Source organism: Hyperoodon ampullatus, assembly GCF_949752795.1.
Source record: "Hyperoodon ampullatus genome assembly, chromosome: 4".
NCBI lineage: Eukaryota > Metazoa > Chordata > Mammalia > Artiodactyla > Ziphiidae > Hyperoodon > Hyperoodon ampullatus.
In genome coordinates this window covers 164,398,613-164,416,081 of record NC_136917.1, presented here as the reverse complement: position 1 = coordinate 164,416,081, position 17,469 = coordinate 164,398,613, and the positions used below count along the sequence as shown (strand labels likewise).

The 17,469-nt window shown below is 39.5% G+C and overlaps 1 protein-coding gene across 1 annotated transcript in view; it reads right to left on the bottom strand.

The window, feature by feature from the left end:
- Window positions 1–17,469, bottom strand: part of DNAH5 (dynein axonemal heavy chain 5) — a gene marked incomplete at its 3' end in the record, with an annotated part of 240,126 nt that overhangs the window by 183,916 nt on the left and 38,741 nt on the right. Inside the window, exons 16-21 of the mRNA XM_079701862.1 lie at window positions 13,738–13,909; window positions 11,323–11,468; window positions 7,611–7,776; window positions 6,432–6,671; window positions 4,462–4,652; window positions 4,260–4,347 (exon numbers count right to left, since the gene is read on the bottom strand). Coding sequence (XP_079557988.1) covers window positions 4,260–4,347; window positions 4,462–4,652; window positions 6,432–6,671; window positions 7,611–7,776; window positions 11,323–11,468; window positions 13,738–13,909 — 1,003 coding nt within the window. The remainder of the gene's footprint in view (window positions 1–4,259; window positions 4,348–4,461; window positions 4,653–6,431; window positions 6,672–7,610; window positions 7,777–11,322; window positions 11,469–13,737; window positions 13,910–17,469) is intronic.

Here is a 17,469-nt window from a genome sequence, read left to right as displayed (position 1 = left end):
AGACCCACTTCACACCTAGAGACAAATACAGATTGAAAGTAAGGGGACGGAAAAAGATATTCCATGCAAATGGAAATCAAAAGAAAGCTGGAGTAGCAATTCTTATATCAGACAAAATAGACTTTAAAATAAAGACTATTAGAAGAGACAGAGAAGGACACTACATAACGATAAAGGGATCGATCCAAGAAGAAGATATAACAATTGTAAATATTTATGCACCCAACATAGGAGCACCTCAATACATAAGGCAAGTACTAACAGCCATAAAAGGGGAAATCGACAGTAACACAATCATAGTAGGAGACTTTAACACCCCACTTTCACCAATGGACAGATCATCCAAAATGAAAATAAATAAGGAAACACAAGCTTTAAATGATACATTAAACAAGATGGACTTAGTTGATATTTATAGGACATTCCATCCAAAAACAACCGAATACACATTTTTCTCAAGTGCTCATGGAACATTCTCCAGGATAGATCATATCTTGGGTCACAAATCAAGCCTTGGTAAATTTAAGAAAATTGAAATTGTATCAAGTATCTTTTCCGACCACAATGCTATGAGACTAGACATCAATTACAGGAAAAGATCTGTAAAAAATACAAACACATGGAGGCTAAACAATACACTACTCAATAACGAAGTGATCACTGAAGAAATCAAAGAGGAAATTAAAAAATACCTAGAAACAAATGACAATGGAGACACGACGACCCAAAACCTATGGGACGCAGCAAAAGCAGTTCTAAGGGGGAAGTTTATAGCAATACAATCCCACCTTAAGAAACAGGAAACATTTCGAGTAAACAACCTGACCCTGCACCTAAAGCAATTAGAGAAAGAAGAACAAAAAACCCCCAAAGTTAGCAGAAGGAAAGAAATCATAAAGATCAGATCAGAAATAAATGAAAAAGAAATGAAGGAAACAATAGCAAAGATCAACCAAACTAAAAGCTGGTTCTTTGAGAAGATAAACAAAATTGACAAACCATTAGCCAGACTCATCAAGAAAAGAAGGGAGAAGACTCAAATCAATAGAATTAGAAATGAAAAAGGAGAAGTAACAACTGACACTGCAGAAATACAAAAGATCATGAGAGATTACTATAAGCAACTCTATGCCAATAAAATGGACAACCTGGAAGAAATGGACATATTCTTAGAAATGCACAACCTACCAAGACTGACTCAGGAAGAAATAGAAAATATGAATAGACCAATCACAAGCACTGAAATTGAAACTGTGATTAAAAATCTTCCATCAAACAAAAGCCCAGGACCAGATGGCTTCACAGGCGAATTCTATCAAACATTTAGAGAAGAGCTAACACCCATCCTTCTCAAACTCTTCCAAACAATATCAGAGGAAGGAACACTCCCAAACTCATTCTACGAGGCCACCATCACCTTGATACAAAAACCAGGCAAGGATGTCACAAAGAAAGAAAACTACAGGCCAATATCACTGATGAACATAGATGCAAAAATCCTCAACAAAATACTAGCAAACAGAATCCAACAGCACATTAAAAGGATCATACACCATGATCAAGTGGGGTTTATTCCAGGAATGCAAGCATTCTTCAATATACGCAAATCAATCAATGTGATACACCATATTAACAAGTTGAAGGAGAAAAACCATATGATCATCTCGATAGATGCAGAGAAAGCTTTCGACAAAATTCAACACCCATTTATGATAAAAACCCTCCAGAAAGTAGGCATAGAGGGAACTTTCCTCAACATAATAAAGGCCATATATGACAAACCCACAGCCAACATTGTCCTCAATGGTGAAAAACTGAAACCATTTCCACTAAGATCAGGAACAAGACAAGGCTGCCCACTCTCACCACTCTTATTCAACCTAGTTTTGGAAGTTTTAGCCACAGCAATCAGAGAAGAAAAGGAAATAAAAGGAATCCAAATTGGAAAAGAAGAAGTAAAGCTGTCACTGTTTGCAGATGACATGATACTATACATAGAGAATCCTAAAGATGCTACCGAAAAACTACTAGAGCTAATCAATGAATTTGGTAAAGTAGCAGGATACAAAATTAATGCACAGAAATCTCTGGCATTCCTGTACACTAATGATGAAAAATCTGAAAATGAAATCAAGAAAACACTCCCATTTACCATTGCAACAAAAAGAATAAAATATCTAGGAATAAACCTACCTAAGGAGACAAAAGACCTTTATGCAGAAAATTATAAGACACTGATGAAAGAAATTAAAGAGGATACAAATAGATGGAGAGATATACCATGCTCCTGGATTGGAAGAATCAATATTGTGAAAATGACTCTACTACCCAAAGCAATCTACAGATTCAATGCAATCCCTATCAAACTACCACTGGCATTTTTCACAGAACTAGAACAAAAAATTTCAAAATTTGTTTGGAAAAACAAAAGACCCCGAATAGCCAAAGCAATCTTGAGAACGAAAAACGGAGCTGGAGGAATCAGGCTCCCTGACTTCAGACTATACTACAAAGCTACAGTAATTAAGACAGTGTGGTACTGGCATAAAAACAGAAAGATAGATCAGTGGATCAGGATAGAAAGCCCAGAGATAAACCCACGCACATATGGCCAACTTATCTTTGATAAAGGAGGCAGGAATGTACAGTGGAGAAAGGACAGCCTCTTCAATAAGTGGTGCTGGGAAAACTGGACAGGGACATGTAAAAGTATGAGATTAGATCATTCCCTAACACCATACACAAAAATAAGCTCAAAATGGATTAAAGACCTAAATGTAAGGCCAGAAACTATCAAACTCTTAGAGGAAAACATAGGTAAAACACTCTATGACATAAATCACAGCAAGATCCTTTTGGACCCACCTCCTAGAGAAATGGAATTAAAAACAAAGATAAACAAATGGGACCTAATGAAACTTCAAAGCTTTTGCACAGCAAAGGAAACCATAAACAAGACCAAAAGACAACCCTCAGAATGGGAGAAAATATTTGCAAATGAAGCAACTGACAAAGGATTAATCTCCAAAATTTATAAACAGCTCATGCAGCTCAATAGCAAAAAAACAAACAACCCAATCCAAAAATGGGCAGAAGACTTAAATAGGCATTTCTCCAAAGAAGATATACAGACTGCCAACAAACACATGAAAGAATGCTCAACATCATTAATCATTAGAGAAATGCAAATCAAAACTACAATGAGATATCATCTCACACCAGTCAGAATGGCCATCATCAAGAAATCTAGAAACAATAAATGCTGGAGAGGGTGTGGAGAAAAGGGAACACTCTTGCACTGCTGGTGGGAATGTGAATTGGTACAGCCACTATGGAGAACAGTATGGAGGTTCCTTAAAAAACTAAAAATAGAACTACCATATGACCCAGCAATCCCACTACTAGGCATATACCCTGAGAAAACCATAATTCAAAAAGAGACATGTACCAAAATGTTCATTGCAGCTCTATTCACAATAGCCCGGAGCTGGAAACAACCTAAGTGTCCATCATCGGATGAATGGATAAAGAAGATGTGGCACATATATACAATGGAATATTACTCAGCCATAAAAAGGAACGAAACTGAGCTATTTGTAATGAGGTGGATAGACCTAGAGTCTGTCATACAGAGTGAAGTAAGTCAGAAAGAGAAAGACAAATACCGTATGCTAACACATATATATGGAATTTAAAAAAAAAAATGTCATGAAGAACCTAGGGGTAAAACGGGAATAAAGACACAGACCTACTTGAGAATGGACTTGAGGATATGGGGAGGGTGAAGGGTAAGCTGTGACAAAGCAAAAGAGAGGCATGGACATATATACACTACCAAACGTAAGGTAGATAGATAGTGGGAAGCAGCCGCAGAGCACAGGGAGATCAGCTCGGTGCTTTGTGACCGCCTGGAGGGGTGGGATGGGGAGGGTGGGAGGGAGGGAGACGCAATAGGGAAGGGATGTGGGAACAGATGTGTATGTATGACTGATTCACTTTGTTATAAAGCAGAAACTAATAAAAAAATAAATAAATAAATAAATAAATAAATAATAAAAATAAAAAATAAAATAAAATACAATATTCATGATGGTGATATTAAAATACATGGATCTTTATATTTTATAAACTAGAAATTGGCTCATAGATTAATATTCTGATCTAATCTGATTTGAGAAGTGCATGGAGGGAAAATACCTTTTAGCTCAATATATTTTGATTTAGAATGACTAGTTAGAAAGAACTAAAAGAACATTTACCCTGAGGTTCGTTTTCTCCCATTTCAACATCAGAATCACTGTCTTCGTTACTCGGCAAAGCAGCCATTTTTCTTTCGTGCATCTTTTTCTACAGTGGAAAAGGACATATTTCAGTCATATGACCTTGAAACATAATAAATCATGCCACCAATCATATGATTCATTTCAATCATATGAAATGATTTCCTCATCCCACACCCACCTTGGACAATAGCTCACTGCTCCACTGTCTAACCCCCTTGGTGACAGTGACGATGCACTCCACAGCTTTGTTCAGTGTCTGCTGTATGTCTTCTAGGGCTGGGGCCATGGTGATGTTGGGAATGGCCAGAGTGATGCTTGCCCGGAAAATGGGCAGACCATTCTGCTTCATTTTAGAGGTACTGTTACTGTCTGAGTTAACACAAAACAGGGAGGATTTAATCTTTTTAATTTAAAATTTATTAACTTATTTAATAAATTTTTAATTTATTTCATTTTAACCAGAAAAATTAAAGCACCTAGAACAATACATAATAGGTATATCATTGGACAATACTGTATTTGTTGAATGAATGAATGAATGAATGAATGAATAAAAACTAATGGAGGATCTAGTTTTGCTCAATGTAACAGAGCAGTTCGGTGGAACCCAAGCCATTTTCTGCTGATTACAATCTATGGGTACACTCTCCATAAAGGAAACCCACTGTCTCGAGTCAGATTTAATTATATAAACTCTTGCCTAAAATATTGAAGATGATACGGTCCAAATAACAGGATTCAACAAACTAAATGTAGAATAAGTAAGCAAGGAATGAAGAACAAGAATAACTATCGGGGCTTCCCTGGTGGCACAGTGGTTGAGAATCCGCCTGCCGATGCAGGGGACACGGATTCGTGCCCCGGTCTGGGAAGACCCCACATGCCGCGGAGTAGCTGGGCCCGTGAGCCATGGCTGCGGAACCTGTGCTCCACAACGGGAGAGGCCACAACAGTGAGAGGGCCACGTACCACAAAAAAAAAAAAAAAAAGAATAACTATTGGAGCAAGCCAAAGTCAGAATAAATAGCCAGCTTGGAATTTCAAATAAAACATAAGTCTTTCCTACCACCGTGAGTATATCCACACTGGGCGCAGTTTAAGAGTGGAGAAGAAATAAATGTAATTTACCATTTATACTATACCCAAGGGGCTTTTAAAGTTGGATATAGGTATAGGTGTCTAAATATGGATGTGTGTGTGCGTGTAACTCTGTATATACAGTTGGAAATACCTGTAACATATAAAGTTGGGGAAGATGTGACAATATTCATCATATCAACAGTTGATAAGTTCTAGTATTATCCCCATGTCAAAGAAAAGAACTATCCTCCACTCTGAAGTAAAACAAAACATAATAAGCCATGCCACCAATCAAAAAATTATTTTGTTTCCACTTTTATTCATCCACTTTTAACCAAATATTAGAGATGCTTTCCCTTAAATGCCAATATGCAAAATAAATGAAAAGATTTTGTTATCCTATAATTTTTTAATTTTAATTAATTACTGTTACTTTATTTTTTATATATTTTTAATTTAAAATTTAATTTCAGAATGTCTCTAAATTTGATGGATTTTTGTGGCCCCTGTGGGAAATGCAACGCCTGTTTCTGAATGGTGCCGAGGAGAGATGGTTGTACTGAGAATGAAGAAATCAGTTGGAAAGTATTAAATTGACACGAAAATAGTAAAAACAATTTCTGCTTTGGAGATCATGGCACTAATAAGATCTTTCTCTCTTTATAAGACTGCCTAATAATCTACTAATTTAACAATGAAATTATCTTTCTGGATATCTTCTTTTTAAAGTATGTATTTTTTTTCTTTCACTAATTAAAATAATTCATTTCACACGTTTTCACCTTATTACAAAAAGATTAGACGTGATGCTGATTATGATGTTATTAACGAGAGCTAAGCGACATTAAGCAAATTACTTAACCTCCCTGGACTCAGTCTTAAATGAGAGGAATGATACTGTCTACTTCATAGAATTGTTGGGATAATCCAAGTTCATAATATTTAAACTTACAAGGAGGCACTCAAGAAATGGTGGGGGTTTTTATTATCTAAATCTAACAGGAACACACACACACAACCAGCAACCAGGCTTGGCCAGCCAGGAGGCAAATGGTGTGGGATCCTTACCCCGGAAGCTGGTCGTGTGGGAGGAATGAATGCGCTTGTGAACGGCCTCTAGCGTGTTCCTTGTAGCTTTCAGCAGAGCACCCAGGTTCTGGTGATTGAAGTGAGAAAGCAACTGGCGGGCTCCTTCCTGTAACACCTCGGTCTCTTTCTTCTTTCTGGCAACTGTCGTCAAAGGCAGGAGGCCCGTCCCAGCATTAAGAGAAGATGTCAAGGTGTCCGAATGTCCTTCTTTTCTTTTTGCTGTTACACAATGAGAGAAATTGAAAGAGATGGGGACGGGGAGAGAGAGAAAGAGAGAGACAGGCAGAAAACCATCTATTGCAGTTAAAGAGAAGAAAATTAAGATAAATTACATGCAAGTTGAATAACACTCAAAGGTCACACTTCTTGGGCTTCCCTGGTGGCACAGTGTTGAGAGTCTGCCTGCCGATGCAGGGGACATGGGTTCGTACCCCGGTCCGGGAAGATCCCACATGCCGCGGAGGGGCTGGGCCCGTGAGCCATGGCCGCTGAGCCTGCGCGTCCGGAGCCTGTGCTCCGCAACGGGAGAGGCCACAACAGTGAGAGACCCGTGTACCGCAAAAAAAAAAAAAAAAAAAGGTCACACTTCTTACGAAATGAGGCCATTAAAGGACAGGGAGAGGAAATCGGGGCGCCAGGCAGTCTGAGGAGGCCTCTCCTCCTCGACGTGTGGACACAGAAGAGGCAGTAGCTGTGGCCACAAAAGAACGACAGGGCCTGGGTGCCTGGGTGCTGTTCTCTGGGTTCTCTCTTCCACCAATAACCATAAACCCTTGGGAAAGAGCGACCCTCCTCAGCCTCTCAGTGTCCTCGTCTGTCCTGCAAACCCTTTGCCCTGGTGTAGACGTACCACAGTGGGGATTCCAATCCATAAATCTTCCTACTCTACTGATAGTGAAAAAACACACACTACATGCAAAGAGAGCTAACAAGGCCCGAGGCAAAGTACATGCTTGTAGAGTTGAACAAAAAGTAATGGGAATGAATGACATGGCATCATTAAAATGTGCTCTGAATCATAATTTCAGATTTATAAATGTCCTTGTAAAATTGGGAGGGTCTTTTTAGAGTGTGAAATTCATTGCCATGTAGAAAATTAAATTTTAGTTTTCAGTAAGGTCCTAGAAAAACAAGACCCTTCCATTACCCCCGTCTTACCCGAAATTTCGTTTTTTGAATCAGTACTATTCATATTGGATACTTTCTCTATGTCTTCCTTAGATGAAACTTCCACATCCAGCAACATATTTATTAGCTCATTGACTGCTTCCTCCACTAATGAGCTTTTAAAGTGTAGTATCTGAGCGCCATTTACACAAAGGTCCTATCAAAAAAAAAAAAAATTAGCACCATGTCATATTTGTTTAACTAGCTCTTGAGGGCACATAGGTTCAGCCTCCAGATGAGATCTTGGTCCCCAACAATGCTTGGCCATGCCTCTCACACTAACCCAGGCCAGGCATACTGTAAAGGAATGTGTTAAAGACAAGAGAACCAACTGGACCAAAATTACGCTTACTTCTCCAGTAATGGAGGAAATAACTCCAGAAGTCATGAACTGCCTCTCTTCCCATGAAGTTTCCTTCATTTCACATAAATCTGCTCTAGCCAGCCTTCCTTCTCTCTTCACCTTTGACAACCGTCCATCATCAACCCCTAATTAATTTCAGATATTCCCCTGCCTCCAACTGGATTATGCATTTCTCAAGAATGAGATTTAACAAACATAAACAAATATACTGGAGCACTTTAATCAAGACAGACAGACAGATAGAGAGATAGTCAGTGATTTACCACCTAGTTGGAAAACAAGCCCATAAAGCAATACACTATGAGTAGGTCATAGTCTCCAGCTCCAACCCAAGTTCCACCATGATTCATCACAAGATTCTCTCTAATGTGCTTATAGACCCTCCACTCCAAGCATTAGCTTCATGGTTCATTTACCCATGAACCATGGGTACTACCCATGACATTCTCATCCATTCCACTGCTGTAAGGCATATGGCATTTTGATATCATTAAAACAGGAAGATTCTGATGTGTTCTGAAACTATTAAACTTCTTTATCATCAAATAAAGTATAAAATAACTCCCAGCTCAGAACTTCACTTAACTAGTAATCACCATCCTTAGCCTACAGACAGTTATGAAAAAGATGCAGGTCAGAGGTTGGGTAAGGGAGGGAATAGAGTTAGCGCTGTCCAGCAACAAGTACAGTAACAAGTATAGACTCTGGCACCAAACTACCTGGGTTCAAATCCTAGCTCTGTGTGATTCTGGAAAATCTTGGGCCTTGATTCCCACATCTGTAAAATGCTGATTATGGTCGAACCTACCTCAGATTGTTGTGAGAATTCCAAAAGGCAATGTATGTAAAATGATAAGAACAGTGCCTGCCCCAAAGTAAGTACCCAAGAAGTGCTTGTTATTATTATTGATCAGCAAATCACATACAAACACAGGAGGACGTTTGTTTGCAAAGCTTGCTTATTTCGTTCCATATAAACAATGAACTAACTCCCTGTTCTCTGAGAGATTGCTAACATTTTTTAAAGTCTTCATCTTAAATCCTCCGACTCTACACACCCTCCCCTAAGGACATGATTTCCCACATCGATCATTCCTTTGCCAACAGACTTTACTCCATCACCTGTTTCCACAGCCCTACCCAGGAGAAGCCCAACCCAAATGAACCAGGGCATCTACCCTCTCTACTTGCACACAGAGGTCATGGCAAGGCAGGTGTTGGTCCTGGAAATTCATGGTCCCCAAACTCAGGCAGGCCCCTAATGCTACCCAAGGATCATTCTACAGGACTCCAGTCATGTTTCTCTACCAGGCCCCATAACTGCTGTGTCCTCAAATTCTTGTATCCTCAAATCCTTACACCATCCTTCCTCATCGTCCTCAGATCATAACCTTGATTTCTATAGCACAAAGCAAATGGAGGCCACAACATGGCCCTGACCCCATGCCCTTATCCAGAAGACAAATCAGCCTCCATCATTAACCCCTTTTCCTCCTTTGTCAGTGAATGCAATGTTTATTCTTCTATTTAAGAATACAGGGCTTCCCTGGTGGCGCAGTGGTTGAGAGTCCGCCTGCCGATGCAGGGGACACGGGTTCATGCCCCGGTCTGGGAGGATCCCACATGCCGCGGAGCGGCTGGGCCCGTGAGCCATGGCCGTTGATCCTGCGCGTCCGGAGCCTGTGCGTCCGGAGCCTGTGCTCCGCAACGGGAGAGGCCACAACAGTGAGAGGCCACAACAGTGAGAGGCCCACATACCGCAAAAAAAAAAAAAAAAAGAATACATAGGGACTTCCCTGGTGGTGCAGTGGTTAAGAATCCGCCTGCCAATGCAGGGGACACAGATTCAAGCCCTAGTCCAGGAAGATCCCACATGCCGCAGAGCAACTAAGCCTGGGCGACACAACTACTAAGCCTGAGCTCTAGAGCCCGCAAGCCACAACTACTGAGCCCACGCACCTAGAGCCCATGCTCCACAAGAGAAGCTACTGTAATGAGAAGCCCACACACTGCAAAGAAGAGTAGCTCCCACTGGCCGTAACTAGAGAAAGCCCACGCACAGCAATGAAGACCCAACGCAGCCAAAAATAAATTAATTAATTAATTATTTTTAAAAAAGAATACATAACCACACCATCTGAGTTCTAAGTCACACTCTGCTGCTTCACCAGAGACTATGCTTACCAACCATTCCCTTTTTCCTTCTCTACTTGATTTTCCCCCTCAGCATATGAACATACTCAATGAACTTCAACTCAACATCTTTCTACCATAAGAAGCTTCTGCCTCAGGGCCTTTTCACTTGCTGTTCCCTCTGTCTGGAATGTTTTCCCCCAAAGATATTCACATGGCTTGCTCCCTCACTTCCTATGTTCAGATGTAATCACACAAGTCATCTCTGACCATCAACATAAAATCACAACTCTCTGTCAGGTACTCCTTTCCTCCACTATCCTCTTAATTTTTCTCCATTGAACTTATCATCACCTGGCATGTTGTTTGTTTACTGGCTTTTTTTGTTTGCTTGTTTTTCTATATCTTCCACTTGAAAGTGGGCATCACAATGGCAAGGATTGCATTAGTTTTGTTCACTGTTTTATTCCCAAATAGTGGTTCGCATAGGAGCTCCACAAAAATTGTTGAAGGAATAAATGAATTATAAGAAGTAAACATATTCAAGAGAAAGCATTCTTTTATATTGGTAATCATTCGCTTTGGTAATCAAAATGCAAATTAAAATTTGAGAAATAATGGATTAAAGAAAGTTAACTAGACACTCCCAGGAGGCCTTCTGAAGGTCTTTATTCTAATACATTAATGTAAAAAGAATCTGAATGGGGAAAGGAATGTACAGTCTTTACCCCAAGCAGGTTGAACACAGACCCCGCCTTTTCCAGCTTTCCCAGCAATGGCTCCAGAACCGTGTGCCACAGAACACCAGGTTGGGAAATGCTGCTCTACAGAAATGTTTAAAGAAGAAATTCTACCCAGAAACTGTTTAAAACAATTATTTTATTAATTAACCCTAGCTTATTAGCAGCTCTTCAGCAAAATAGCTCTATTCTTCAAAAACTATCGGAAATGAGAAATGTGTTCCATGGCAATTTCCCTCCTACTGATCTGAAAAGAAATGATTTGTTCTTCATGTCTACATGACCCCTCAGGTACATTCCTCTTCATTTTCAAATTATTGTCTGAAGGCTCCTCGTTTGAATCACATCTATCACAGACCAGTCATGCATAGAGAAAAAAATTTTAATTTATGCTCCCAAAAATGCCCTTTATAGAAAAATGAATCACAAAACAAAATTTAAATAAAAACATCAGTCTTCTAATAACCTTTGTCATTTGGAGAAACTCTTCACAGGTAAGTGGCTCCTCCCTGGGGAGTTGACAAAGAGGCGTGCTACTCATTTCTTCCAGGATGGCATCGATGCGGAACTCGATCAAATCACTGACCCTGTCAATCAGCAACTCCAGGGCCTCTTTGGAAAAAAATAAAAGTGAATAAAAGAGAGTAAGCATTTTGTTTTTAAAAAAAACCCAACATGATTAAATTTCAGTAGCAAAATCAGGATTAAAGTTGCTCCACAGAGCTGTTTCATACTTGGTTTTCTCACACTGTTCTTTCTTTTTTTTTTTTTAATTTTACTTATTTATTCATTTTTGGCTGTGTTGGGTTTTCGTTGCTGCGCGCGGGCTTTCTCTAGTTGCGGCGAGTGGGGGCTACTCTTTGTTGCAGTGCACAGTCTTCTCACTGCGGTGGCTTCTCTTGTTGTGGAGCACAGGCTCTAGGCGTGCGAGCTTCAGTAGTTGTGGCACGTGGGGTCAGTAGTTGTGGCTCACAGGCTCTAGAGTGCAGGCTCGGTAGTTGTGGCCCATGGGCTTAGTTGCTCCCCAGCATGTGGGATCTTCCTGGAGCAGGGCTTGATCCCGTGTCCCCTGCATTGGCAGATGGACTCTCAACCACTGCGCCACCAGGGAAGTCCCAACACACTGTTCTTTCTTTAACCAGTTTCCCAGCTTTCTCAGCCTGCCTTACTCTGACTCAAACTTGAAGATTCAGCTCAAACGCATCTCCCCCAGGAGCCTTTCTGTGAATCTGCCTATATTCACATGGGCCCCTCCTCCTATGCTGGCATTGACCCCTGAGCACTCCTCCATCTCAGAGGATCTTCTCCATTCTTATAATGCTATGGTTCACGCATTTTATGTCATTCAAACTTCAAATTGTAATGAGCCTAAAACACATCTCATTCATATCCAAAGACCCCTTCACAATTTATCTTTGAATCTAGTCCCCAAGTCTACAAAGCAAAACAAAGAGGGTAAGAGGGTTCAAGGATAAATCCCTCACTCCTCTACCCAACCCAACCCAGTACCTGTAAATAGTCTTGAGTATAGTGCACCTGGTAAAGTAAATAGGTGGACCATTCCGAGCTCTAAGTGACGTGGAAGGTACAGTGAAAATATACTAATAAGACAATCTCTTTAAAAATTAGGCTATAAATAGACTAGGTACTATTTCAGCAGCCAAAAATACGAGAGAAAGAGAGAGAGAATAAAAGGAGTTATCACGAGAGGTATGTAGAAGGGAGGCTCCGGAAGGAGTGACCCAGAAATGAGGGGATGGGATCAAAGGGTAGGACAGGGGTTACAGAGAAAAAGAAATGTTAAGAGATTAACTATATACAACTATTGCAATTATGAATCCATATGTGTCTGGGTGTCTAGTACAAACCCAACTCAGAGTAATACAAAAGCATAAGAAAGAGCCTGATTTTCAAGCCCTTTGCAGTCAGTATGGGGAGAAAGATAGAACCATTAGAAGAAACCAAGATACAGATTCTTTAGTCCCAATGTAAAACAGAAGTCACAGGAAGAAGTGGTCCTGTGTGGTAGAATAGTCTGAGTGGGCTTCTTGGGAGTGGGACGTACTCTGGGGTATAAAATATGGGGAGAATTAGGGCATGAAGAGCAGGTGAGGACACTGTGTAGGAGAGGAGAATGGTGATTTCTAAGTCTTCCTAGAACAATCCCTCTATCGCCATGTTCCAACGTGTGTTCCACTGTCCACCACAGAGGGTCTACAAGGTGTTAATATGCTTTCCTGGTAAGCAGCCAAGGAATTCTGGGAAATGCCACCTACAGGAGCCCACTTTTGGAGACCACTAAATACTGGCATATCAAGGGCTCTGAAAAGTCCTCCAGAAGAGAAATCTGCCTGACTTTGTTTAACCTGGATTTCCCAGACTTATCTGAGCCTAGACTTCTTTGCAGCATACTTGTACACATTCTGGGAAATTGTATTTAATGGAATACACCCCCTTACATATATTTTAAAGTATATTATATCCCTCATTAGGAAAAAATGGTTGCTTAAACTTTTCCCATATATCCTGCTGTTCAGCAGTCTGCTGTGTCCAAATCACATCTTTCAAATCGGGGTCTCAAAATACACTAACATTAATGTAAAAAGCTGAATGACTCTGAAGTTCCTTTAAAGTCTAATGCCCAACAGTAAGTATAATTTTAAAATGTAGTTAGCCTCTGGGGATAAAATTAAATCCTGAATATATATAGTTTCCAGGAAATTAATGACTTCATATACTTGGTAAAATTCCTTAGGGAACAGCTTAAGAATTCACTCCTTGTTTCATTATTTATATCACAACATCTATAAGAAATTATACAATAGACCTTAAGAACTCAGCCTTTTGAATTGAAAAATAATAACCATTTAAACAGACTTACTGATCTTTGCAAAAGCATTTTTCAAGTACATCTTAATGTTCAGTGATGTCCAGGTCAGTGCAGCCAGGCCAGGCTGGAGAGCTTCATCCACCTTTGCTAAATGAGGGACCATCAGTTGCTCTATAATGGGAGGCATTTTTGACGTCACTCTCTGATATTCAGCCAGCATCATCTGCAGGGAAATAGAGGTGAAGTAATCAAATAATATCTCACTTTGAATATCTATTAATAGCTCATTTTTATCCAAAATGATTACTTTTATTTAGGGTCCAGTTGCAGGGCTCCAATAGCAGCCTGCCAAGTAAAGCAGCCAAAACATAATAAGAATAGAACAGGCAAGAAATCTCTCCATAGATACAAATTCCTAATCTAATAAAATACGACTGAGGAGGAGAGAAAAAGAACTTCAGAGCAAGTTAAAGGACAAGAATGTTGTCTGCTTTGTTCAATGTGCCTGAAACAGTACCTGGCACATAGAAGATGATCAATCAATATTTCTCTGATTAATTAACTAGCTGTTATTAGAACGAGCATTTGTGATCAGAAACTCATGGTCCTCCATTGAAATTTACCTGCTGTATAATGTTAAATTGTGTCAGTATTTTGTTCACATGTTACCATATTTAAATAAGACTGATAGTACTTCCAGCCTACCTTTTATGGCAATGTTAATATTAATAATAATTAATTATAAGAAAGCAACTTTAATGCACTTCTTAAATACAATTGTTTTTAAGCTCATCTTTGTAATGTGCGTGTGGGTATTACTTTGTCGTTAGATCGCTGTTTCCCAAGGTGTTTACACTGAAATGCAAGCCACAAGAGATTCTATAAGAAAAATGGTCCCTGGGTGGATAAGTTTGGAAAACACTGTACACAATATCTCCCTTCTTTGACAGTCACAATTAATAGTAATGATTCTGAGAAAATTGCAAGAAGGGAGTAAGAAGCCCAACAGTCTTTGTGAATTGTGTTAAACTCAACATTCCCCATTGGACTACATAATCCTTTCTTCATTTAATACTTTTCCACAATTTCTGTAATATTCTTTCAATTTCCATGAAACACCTAATGTTGATGGTTCTATTAGCAGCTACTTATACATTTCCTGAACCGTTTATCCACTGCTTACCTTTATTTCAATGTTCATCACTTATTCTATTTGGGAAGCAATTCTTAAATCAGCCTCCAGCAGGCCTTTTACTTCCTACCTTAATCCTTTAATCTAGGAGGTATTATTCATCCATTTTATAAATGAAAAACTGAGGCTTAGAAGGGTAAAGTAATTTGCCCAAAGATAATGCTTTGAATCCAGATTGACTTCAGAATCTGTATTCCTAACTATTAGTCTATGCTGGCTCATCTCTTTCTAGTTTGAACTGCCTTCCAAGGAACAGATGAAGAAAACAAACTCTCAGCTACTTTAGTATATCTGTAGAAGCCTGAAAACTGTTAAATATTCAGCACAATAACTCAGCAACACATGAGATAGTCCCCAAAACATGTCAATAGATCTGCTCTTACCAGATACTTGCAGTGAGTGGGAACCTTTAACGCTTTCAACCTCAAGATACAATAAATGTCACCCAGATGGTAATTCACTTGCTAGAATTGTCATTTCCAGCTGTGGTGGTTTTAAAACATTCTTTGACCCTCCTCCCTTAATGGGGTGGGGTCTATGCCCCCCCTCCTTGAAACTGGGTGGGCTTATGGACCCCAACAGAAGACAACAGAAATGATGCTATGAGACATCTGAGGCTGTCCAAAAGGCCATGTGGCTTCCTCCCTGCTTACTGTAACACCCACTGTTGGAATCCTGAATTGCATTATAAGAAATTCTACTACCCTGAGGCCTCCATCCTGGAATGCTCACATAGACTCTCCAGTCCTTAGCCCCAACTGAGTGAAACTTCCAGCCATTCCCGCCAAAGAACCAGAGAATGAGTCCTTCTTGGACCTTCCAGATCAAACATCTGCCAATTGAACTAAGTAATCTTAGTCAATGCCACATGGAACAGAAGGATCACCTAGCCAAGCCTTGCTTAAATTCTTTATTCACAGAATCATGAGGTATAATGAAATGGTTGCTTTAAGCCACCGTATTTTGGGATTGTTTGTTACATGCAACAGATAACTGAAACAGCAATTCTGTGGACAAAATTGCCATTAGTAATTTTATATTCTGATACACAGTGTTTCTTAATAAAAATAACTACTTTCTTTTTCCTTTTTTATTTATTTTTTATTGAAGTATATTTAATGTACAATGTTGTATTAGTTTCAAATGTACAGCAAAGTGATTCAGTTATACACACACACATATATATATATTCTTTTTCAGATTCTTTTCCATTATAGGTTATTACAAGATATTGAGTATAGTTCCCTGTGCTCTACAGTGGGTCCCTGTTGTTTACCTATTTTATATATAGTAAAACTAACTGTTTCTTTACAAATATGTAGATTGACTTAGTTATTTTTCTAACATCCAAGAAAAATCTAAAAGGGAATTCCAACATTCTGACTAGTATTTGATGAGCTTACATTTGAGGAATGTCTGTCCATTGCCAATATTAACTTTTTAATATAACATGAAAGAGTGGGAAAACAGTAGACTACAAGTTTGGGTTCTTGTCCTACTTCTGCCACTTACTAGCTATGAGACCTTGGCTAAGTCATTTAATTTCTCTTAGTCACAGTTTTGTCACCTCTAAAATACTATAATAGTACTCTATTCCAATTACCTAACATGGCTGTGGAAAATATCAAATGGAATAATGAATATGAAAACGGTTTGAAATGTAAAGCATTATGCAAATGCGTGGCCTTATAGGGCTTGTCCTATGATATTGGCCACTATAAAGTTGTAACAATGGTTCCCATGTTGTCATATATTGTGGTAGCACCTCTGACCTCATCCTGAGCATCCTCTGGGCAGCATTTGTCACTGGTGACCATTCCCTCCATCCTGAGGTTTTTCTTACCCTTGGCTTCCTTGACACTTGGTTTCCAACTGCCTCAAAGGCCAATCCTTAATTTTACTAGCATATTTGTCCTCTTCTATCAGACCTGTTAATATTGGGACAACTCAGGGTTTGATGTAGGCCCTCTCTCTTCTTTATATTCTCCTCCTCGGAAATCTCATGCAGGACAATGACTTTAAATAGCAACTGTATTCTAATAACTCTCAAAAATATGCCTTCAACTTTGACTTCTCCACTCAACTCCAGACTTACATATCTATCTGCATGGATAACACCTCTACTTTGATCTCTAAAAATCATCTTATACTTAAGATGGGAGCTATTGATTCCTTTCTGTCCCCCAAAACAAGCCAGTTCCAGTCTTTGCCATCTCCACGAGTGGAACTTCCATTTGGGGCCACTGCATGTTACTGAACATGTGCGCAGAATACAACCAACATAACGACTGAATAATTCCATTGAGCTGCTCACACCAAAAACAAAGGGATCGTCCTTGAGTTCTCTCATAACCTGCCTGTTGACATCATTCTCTAATTCACTGATCTACTACTCTGCTGCATTCTAGTTCAAGCTGCCATCATGTCCATCCTGAACCAGTTCAACAGCTCTCAAACTAGCTTCACACTGACCCTTCTTGTCCCCTTAGAATCTGTTCCTCACCCAGCAGAAAGAATGATTTTTATTGTAAAAGACATCATGCCTTTTTCTCCTGCTCAGATTCCTCTAATGGCTTCCTGGTGCACTCAAA